Here is a 9,943-nt window from a genome sequence, read left to right on the forward strand (position 1 = left end):
AATTAAAATATGAATAAAAGTGTGTGATTTTCTAGATCGGCGTTTCCTAACGTTTTCTCAGAATTTCTAAGGTAGATATCATTCCAAAACGTGGTTTTTGTAATATCGATTTTTTTTTATTTCCTTAAATTTTCTTTATAATATTGCAATTATTTAATTAATTAAGATATTACAATAATTCTAAGTTGTATAACAAAATGTAAGCCATGATCTAACTTTCAAATCCTACAATAAACTTGCTTATTATAGTATTTAGTAGTGATTAATTGAAAAAAGGTGGGCAAGTGGGTGTCGCTCTGCTGTACAGAAGGTTATAAGTGGGTCACTGTAATGGATGGTGTTCAATTTGAATTTAATGATATACTATCATTGTATAAGAAAAACGATTCCGAGCGAAAACGGTCAGTCAGCCTATGATAACATTACTACCTAAGTATATATGATATTATGATGATATTATTGTGAATAAAGTAATTTATGTATAATCAATTTATGTGGAACCTTGTTTTAAATATTCAATCCTTGGCTATAAAAGTTGAAAATTTTATACATTTTTAACTACAGAATAATTATTACATTTTAAATTTGATAAATTTTGTCAAAATTCAAACTTTAAATGCATATAAAAAATGTGTGCATATATATTTTTAATATTTTTCAATTGCTATTGTAACAATATATCATGAGCCTTTTGACCCCCCAAAGTACCAACTAGATTCACTTTCCTATCAGAAAAGATACTTTGAAGAAAAGCTAAGTATTTTTACTGCCCTAAAAGGTGATGATAGACACAAAAAAAAACACACATCATTGTAAAATACTAAAATCAATACATTCATCGCTCCGCTCAGAATCTAAAATTGTTTGAATTAAACTTTAAAGTATATGATATGGAAAAACGACACAGTGGTATTTAATGTAAGTAATATTAGGTATAATATATTATTACTACATATAAATTATAATAGATTGTGTTATTTCTTAATACTTTTTAGTCCGATCTTGTTAAATATCATTATAGTTTTTTTAATGATTAAATATAAAAAAATAAATTAAAGGTATATTTAAAAACATATAATTTATGAAAGAAGGCACAGTCATTTAATTTAACTCGACCCTCAGTGTAAAATTACATAATATCTATATTGTTTTTTTTTTTTTTAATGCACTATTGATATTTGTATATTAGCGTTTGTGTGTGGGACATAAATACCTAATTTGAGTATAAAGTATTAAGTAATATACTTAAGGTACACAATTTATTACATTGTAATGTATTGTATACCTCCAATTTTCGGACTTTAGTTTGTAATAGTAACTCGCAAAAGACAAGTTAAAAAATATATGGTATGTCATATTAAGCCAGTCTCACCTAATATATTACACCCCCCCCCCCCCCTCTCAGCTGCATCGATGGCACGAAATGTTTGTTTTATTTTAGAATTAAAATGTATCGAAAGTTTCGGGTGCTATAGGTACGATGGATTATACTACGCCTTAGTCTGATTATGTCCGCGGCTCCGGTATCATGAATAACGGCGCTTGGAGGTTGTTCTGGAAACGGCTCATCTTGGTGGTTGCGGCTGCCGCTCTGATGACGAGTTGCGTGTTCAACTTCGTCACGGCGCCGCTGATCATGTGCCTGATGGACGGCGGGTGCGAGGAGGTGTCGGTCACCTCGTTGCGGGGAATGTACGCCCGGACGATAGCCGTAGCGTGTTTCGCGTCGGCGTCCGCGTTGCTGTGCAAGTACGGTACGACGATGTCCATCTACAAGCAGACGATGGAGGCGCACGACGTGTACTCACCGACGACGGAGGCCGAGCGCCGGGACCGCGCGCTGTTCTGCGTCCTCTACGTCACGCTGTGCATGTCCGTCACGCTGCCCATCAACGCGCTGAGACTGTCGCTGCTGTACCGCAACCGGTCAGACCCGATCGTGTTGGTGTTCTTCGTATTTATGTACCTGGAGAACGTGGTCATGTGTCTGGGCGAGACGTGCTTCGTGACGTGGTGCCGCACGCTGAGCAACAAGTTTCTCGTGATCAACCGGGACCTGCAGCTGCTTGGCGAGGAGATGGCCACGGTCAACGATACGGCGGCGGGTAAATCGATAACCACCGCTTTGATCGCGACGACGGTCACCACCGCCGCTGCCGGACGACGGGTTACCTACGGAGGAGATTTCTACGGTGGTCCCCGCGAACAGTCGATCGCCAACGCCGTGGAGGTGATACGAATCCGGCACCAGCTGATCCGGGACGCCTTGTCCGTGCTCGTCGACCTGTTTGGCCTCCCGGTGGGCCTGTCGCTGCTCACGTTGGGCGTGATGACGCTGTTCGACATCTATTACCAGGTGTCCGACATCATGGGAGCTGACTCGAGGCTGATGATTTTCATTTATATCTGGTTGTTGCAGTATACCATCAGATTTTCCACAATCGTTTTGACGGCGCACTACACAACCAAACAGGTAAGCCTTGTAACCAGCCACGCGTACTTTTCGCTGTAAGAACTTAAAACCTATTCATTATTTTATATTATACACCAAGCTGAATTGATCCACCTTATATTCTTCTTCTTCTTGGCTTTATTAGGTACTCTCCAAGAGTCTTCAGCCCCACACTATAATATTACACTACCATTGAGTACCTATATTATATTATAGCAGTGACGTATCCAGAATTTTTTTAGGGGGGGGGCATGCACACACTGTCTAAAATTTCACCATATACACTACCTATTACCTAAAAGTAATAGTGATTACTGGTATAACCATAGAATATTCATAGGTATAAGACATATGATTGTAGTATGCGTTCATGTATAGAATAAAGATAAATTTTTAAAACAAAATATAGTAAATACGGCCAACAAAGAGGCATGGCCCCTGTGCCCCCCCCTGGATACGCCACTGTAATTATAGCACTATCCTTAAATATACTCAATGACACTACGTTTATAAAACATGGATATTTGTATTTTTACATGTTAAATAACATACCTAACTCAAACTAGAGAGCCTATTGATATATGGTATGTATATCAACGCTCTCTCACTGAAACTTATATCGGTAGAATAGTAAGTATCCGTGGATTTAAAAACACTTTAAAGTTACCATTTAAACGCAGCAAAGCCGGGTTAACAGCAACGTAGTATTTCGTGTCACTTGGCTATAGGCTCTGATTGACCGTTGTAATCGCGTATCATTTACTAATCATGATTCATGATTCATGATCTACCAGGAAAGTGTCTATAGAGTATAGACTATAGTTAGCCCGAGCTCAACCTTTGCACGCTGTTAACACGGCTTAATAGTTTCGAGGACTGGAAACCCGAACAAACAGTATTACGCCACTCAAAATGTTACCAAACGACAGTTGTAATACTATTAGCGGGGCGGAAAGTGTGCTATTTTAGCCACGGGCAACTTTGGCGTCTTGCCGTCTTGGTGACTCGAGCCACACAATAAACTATTCATATTTTTCACGCCACTACCACCTCTGTGATAATCCATAATAAATGATATCTATAGGTTCGCCAGACTGTTAAATATAGAACAGCATGGGAGTAACCCACCTACCATTTAGAATTTGATGTATTAGACGAAAAGTATCGATACGTTTTCCCTACAGCGCCAAACAGTGGAACAGCTGCCCATGTCCGGAAATGTCCAGACCGGTAATTGACGCTATATATAGACGCTGCAAGGAAAATGTACCTTTACGATGTATCAATCTTATTTGGTAGGTACCTATATCGACTAGTATATCAAAAGTATTTAAATTATCGAAAAAGTATTAAAATATTTACCTACAATATTATTCAAATATTTTACAATACTGGATTCATTATATCGGTATATTACAACAATGGCATCGATATTAAAATATTAATAAATCATAAGAATCATTGCATAACTCTATATATGTACAAATGTGCATTGTGCAATCAAACATTCGAAACATTTGTGTAGGTACCGTATATTCTTCACTATGTGAATTGTCAATTTTAATAATAATATTGTTTTCGTTTACTTAATAACCTCTCTCTAATCAAATTTGGGAAGTACCTACAAAAAGGTATTACCTAAATACGTAGGTAATATAAAAAAGCATACTCCTTTTTTCACGTTATGATTATAAAATATATATATATCTGTTATAGGCACTCAAATCAAAAATATTTATTACGGATATAAACAATCGTTATTTAGACAGTAATACAAAAGAAGAGGTAAAACTGTTTCTTAAAATTATGATTTTATTAAAAATGTAGTATATTTTAAATTAAATTAATTATATTTATAGTTACAGATATTCCTTAATCAACTTTCAAATTGTTCGATTGAAATTACTGCTTACGATTTCATTACTTTAAACACTCATCTGATAACGTCTGTAAGTTGTCCATGCATTGTACGAAAAGAAACATCTAAAGCCTCATTTAGAATTAGTGTTTTCAAAAAGAATATACATTTTTTTAATTCTGAGTGAAATCATCTTTTGATTAACATTTACATTTTTTATTGTATTTAATAGGCGATTGTAGCTGGAACAACATACCTCGTAATATTATTACAGTTTGATTCAAATGATGATTAAATGAATAAAACAATTCATTTACTGTGTAAAGGTGTTCAGCTTAATTTTGTAACAAAATAATTTATTTAATTAATAGTTTTAGTAATCTTATTTATAATATTGTATATAGATATAAATAAAATATTGTTTATGTTTAATAATTTAAAAATACATTTAATTTAATTTAATTTTGATGACTTTATTAATATGTGATAAATTTGGACAAAATTGAAAAACGATTTTATATTGATTTAATTTAATTTAATGTATTGTAATAATTTTATTGTATATTTGTATAATTGTATGAGTTCAAGCACCAGTTAGATTATTAAATATAATATATTATACGAATAACGAATAATAATTATACTATTAGAATTTTCGTATTTTAGTACAATATATATAATGTATTAGTCGATAGTCGGTTATCGGCGTCACTATTTGTATAAAAAAATAAATTTAAAAATTTAAAAAACATGTGATAATATTTTAAATATTTTTGTTTAAAATAATTGTGATATTAAAAAATACTTTAGACCAAAATTAAATATAATATTTTCATAATTTTATTTTATAAAATGATTATTAATCAGTATATTTTCAAAATAATATTTTCTTAATGAAAAACTGACAATTATAAAATATTATCATTACGGAATTGCTATCTGGGATAAGTATATTTATTATATACATTAGGTACTGATTTATGCAGCCCTCCAAATATTTACCACCTATCCAAGTTCCCCAAGATACTTTACCGTTGAATCCATTTTCCTCCGAAGGTATATTATTTTTTTTAGATTCTGAGACAAACAATTTACAATTTTAAAATAAGTACTCATAGCTCGCTTTAAAATTAAAATATAATAAAAATCTCATGAGGTTGTCTAGATAATAATCTTACCTTTAGAAATATAAGAATTAGACTAGTCGTGTATTAGTCATTAGATATGGGTGCTAGATGTCTAGATCTTTACTTATAAGGAATGCATGGGTTCGAAACCGATTGAAAAAATTTCGGTCTTGGTTTCAATTTTACAATACCGGTTTTGGTAATTTTGGTTTTGGTTTCGATTTTGTATACCGGGTTCTAATTTTTGTGGTTTTGTTTTTAGATTTAATACAGGTTTCCATTTTTTACTGTTTCGTTTTGATTATGTTTTTTGGTTTCAGTTTTTAAACGGTTTATACCGATTTCTAAAATCTGTTCCAAGGCCTGAGCTATTCCGTTCATTCTTATTTTATTAATAAAAGTATTAACGGTTAGAAGTCTTATTTCTTTTTGTTGATAATAATGCATTAAGTTTGGGTAGGAGAGAAATGGGTACAATCGATTGGTCGTGATAAAATATATCGATTGTAATTTATTGGTCGTTTTTAAAATAATATGTACCTACATACATTATGTAAAAATAATAATTTGTCTTAATTTTCTTAACTGCTGGAAGTAGTTATACTATTCAACTAGAAATTTAATATTTTTTCTATGAGTTTTCGTAGCGTGCTGATCTATTATTGTCGATATCAAATTTACTTTTACATGGGTACCTACCTACTATGTTTGCATTGCCCTATTGGTTTAGGTACATCCATTGGCTCCATTAATGGTGTTGTATATTTGGTCTATTTCGGAGAAGGGTTTTCAGCCCTGAGTCCTGACACCCATATTGACGGTAGTTTCTTAATATATAATATATATGGTATGTATAATCTGATTAGTGTATTTACTGTTACAAGTACTAGCAATTAGCTATTTTAATATTGGCAGTAATGTAGTAAAATTATTTCGGTACTTAATGTAATACTCACGTAATTTTATATTGTTAGGATGTTTACTAACCATTTTGGAAAGGTCGTTTTTACGATAATATTCTATAACTTTCTTAGAACTGTAATGTATTATTCCTGTATGTTCCTACTCGAATGTTATGTATCTATTTTGTTATTTAAAACACACGAACCGATGTATTTAGCCCATTGTGAATTTATAAGTTGTGTACATGTTTGGACATACAGAGCACTATATTATAATATTATATAGCTGTATAAATAAATACTAAACACACATAATAATATAATGATGACGACTTCGCGGAAAAACTTGTCAAAAGTGTCAAAAGTCGATTGGGGGTGGAAAACGAACGCTTAAAGGTTAGGTGATGGTCTAGGTAGTGGCCTGTAGGTGTAGTCCGTAAGCTGTCCGTCACTGATGTCCTTTGACGCGTACGCGGTACATTATATGTTTACCCAGTGCGGATAGACTTAAACATATTATAAAGCTTAGCTGACGTTATAACACTCGTTTCGGAATCGACCGAATCATTTGCGATGTGTTGGTTTTTTTCTCGCCACACGACTATAATCGTGTGTGTAGTCGTAGGTACCTACTATAATATTATACAGGTGTAAGTAGCCGCCGGGGTGGTGCTTCGACTTGAAAAACAAGAAGCGACGGTCTGCAGTAGTCTGCTACGTAACTCAACAAAGAAGATATAATATTATTTCAGTGCTTATCCTAAGGATTTTTTTTCAACTGCGCTGCAGGAGGACAATCAAACATGGATCTTACGCAACATAAGGTGTACCTACATCATACTGTCAAGTGACTAGGTATGGTGTAAAAGAGATAGCGCTTTTCATATCCCCAAATGCGCTTATCACGATAAGTCCTGCAGGTGGATAAAATTATTATAAAGGGTAGCAACGTCCCCTCCCCCCCGGTGAACATCAATAGCGGGTATGGTTCTGCGCGACAATCCCGGGACGGTGATGTCCGCGGCGTTGCTTCTGTCGTGTCTGTATAACTACGTGTGGTCGCAGGAAGTGATATGCTCGCTGGGCGACTGCAGAACCAAGACGACCACGATCATCATGGCGATGTTCCCGCGGGCCGTGGCCGTCGGATGCATGGTGTCCCGGGCTGCCGTGCTGTACAAGAACGTGACTGGCGCGGTGGCCGTGTACGAGGGCAAGATTGCCGAGTACGAGGCGCACTATCCGGAAGACGCGTGCGACACGCGCTTCCGCCGGGCGTTAGTCACCCTTATCGTGGCCACGTGCGCCGCGATCATCATACCGGTGAACGCGTTCCGGATCCACTTTCTGTACCGCCAGTACCGGAGCAGCGCGATCATCGTGTTCCACGTGCTCATGTACGTGCAGAACGCGAGTACGTGCGTCACCGAGTTGCAGTTCGTCGTCTACTGTTTTGGGCTGTGCCGCATGTTCTGCCATATCAACGGCGACATGTCGGCGCTCAGGTCTGAGACGATCGTCGTCAACCAATATCCACCGGTGTTGATGACGTGTCGTCCGCTCGGCGCCACCGCCGAACTCGATCGGCAGGCACTCGTCGAGAGGCTGAAGCTCAGGCACCAGTTTATTAGCGGCGCTGTCAGAGACCTGAACACGCTTTACAGCTTCCAGCTGGTTGCGTCCTTGTCCGTTCTGTTCGCCATGTCGCTGTTCGACATATATGACGTAGTGTCTAATGTCGTCAAGGCGGCCGAGGGCCATCTGTTCTTTTATGGATGGGCGTTGCAGTACGCGTTTAGGTTCAGCATGATCGTGCTGACGACCCATGTCACTACGAAACAGGTAAATATTACCGCGTTTATATGCAGCAGTTAATTCGAATTGATTTAATTCACTTAAACTAATGCGTATTTATTATTACTCTTACTCTTACTCCGGGATTAAGAAATGCATGTAAACGCTTTAATGTGAATTAATTTTTTCGCGGGAATTTATAAAAAAAAATTTTTATAACTGTTTTGGTCATGGAATACAAAGTATAAAACATGGACTAAAAAACATTCGCATTAACTTAAAATTTTACCCGACCTCTATTCTTGATATTTTACGTGCATATAAACCCGTTCCCTAATGCGCATTAATTCAATTTGCATTAAATCAATGCGAATTAACTGCTGCATTAAACGCGGTATATTATATGATATTATTCGGAGACACAGAGTGACGCATCAATTTTGCTTACCCTTTTATCCTTTAATCAGTGTTGAGTAAGTTACTTCATTCGTTACCCACTCAAAGATAAATTTCTAACGAAATTACTTTTATTTTCAAACATAAGTACTTTTTTTTACTTACGTAAAGACTACATTTTAACATACTTACATTTTTGAAACAAACTTTGAAATTACAAAATATTTCACCTTGAGAATTGAATTAGGTACTTAGGTAATTATACTCAATACTATTTTCAACAAACTAATTTAAACTAAAAAGTAATCAAAAATATTTTTTAGGCACTCAAATCGAAAATTTTTATTACTGATATCAATACCCGTCTTACGGATAGCAATACGAAAGATGAGGTAACGTTATGCTGTATATTTATAGATTTATTATATCGGTATTGTTACAATAATAGGTAATTATAAACGTTCCTGTTGGTTTTAGTTACGATTGTTTTTGGATGAATTATCCGGCCGTTCGGTGGAGTTTACAGCCTTTGATATGTTTATTATTAATTCACGTCTCATAACTTCTGTAAGTTAAACCCTGTTTGAATTTAGATTATTTTATTTCACATATCATTTATCAGTGATCACTGATCTGCAGTCATCACCAGTAAAATCGTACACGCGACGCATGCGATAGTTAAAGTGTATTTGTTTGTAGTTTTGAACACTTTTGTCGGACGCGTGCTTGTATTGTTGTGGGGGGGGGGGGGGATTAACCCGACGCAAAATGGAATTCAAAAAAATATATTTATTTATATTTTTCAAAAATGTAGAATACATTTTAATTATTCTTTTAAGTAATTAGTGAAATAATATTAAGTTTATAAAGTCCTCTTAATAATAAAAGTTTAAAATTTAAAATTTCCTGTATTTTTGTAGTATGTATCTGTTACGGCTAAAGTCCGAATTAAGCTAATGTGCACATTATCCGGATAATGTACATATTATCCAATTTCGGACTTTAGCCGTGAATAAAAACTATTAGGAAATGGATTAAGTATACATTACCCGGCTAAAGTAACTTTAGCCATCGTGTTATGGCTAATGTAAAATATTATTAATAAGTTCATAATATATATTTTATTTCAATAAAATTGATTAATATAAGTTAACAATTAAATATTAAACTACATTTGATGCAATATTAACTTTATTTCTATTTATTTTTATTTCTATTTATTAGATAACATTATTTTTATTATTTATTTAAACATGGTAAACTTTGATGACATTTAGAATTGCATAAAATGCCAGATGCTTTGCATTTGCATTTATTTGTTTTGCAATTTGATTTACATGCACAACGTTGATAACCCTGACCACCTAACAATGACATATTTTTTGCGATTTCTCTTAACGATTTTTTTGTATTT

General features: G+C 34.8%; 1 protein-coding gene across 1 annotated transcript; it reads left to right on the plus strand.

Moving 5' to 3' along the window:
* Positions 1-1,528: 1,528 nt before the first annotated feature.
* On the plus strand, positions 1,529-4,605 carry LOC103307698 (putative gustatory receptor 28b). The gene is made up of 4 exons (XM_008179906.1): positions 1,529-2,473; positions 4,169-4,237; positions 4,312-4,401; positions 4,543-4,605. The coding sequence occupies exons 1-4, from the start codon at positions 1,529-1,531 to the stop codon at positions 4,603-4,605; spliced, it is 1,167 nt and encodes a 388-aa protein (XP_008178128.1).
* Positions 4,606-9,943: the final 5,338 nt, after the last annotated feature.

Source organism: Acyrthosiphon pisum, chromosome X (genome assembly GCF_005508785.2).
Source record: "Acyrthosiphon pisum isolate AL4f chromosome X, pea_aphid_22Mar2018_4r6ur, whole genome shotgun sequence".
NCBI lineage: Eukaryota > Metazoa > Arthropoda > Insecta > Hemiptera > Aphididae > Acyrthosiphon > Acyrthosiphon pisum.

Excerpts from the sequence above, each read along its gene's own strand:
- LOC103307698 (XM_008179906.1), top strand. The coding sequence starts at position 1,529 with ATGAATAACGGCGCTTGGAGGTTGTTCTGGAAACGGCTCATCTTGGTG. Across the intron at positions 2,474-4,168 it reads CGCACTACACAACCAAACAG|GCACTCAAATCAAAAATATT; the intron begins GTAAGCCTTGTA and ends TATCTGTTATAG. Across the intron at positions 4,238-4,311 it reads ACAGTAATACAAAAGAAGAG|TTACAGATATTCCTTAATCA; the intron begins GTAAAACTGTTT and ends TTATATTTATAG.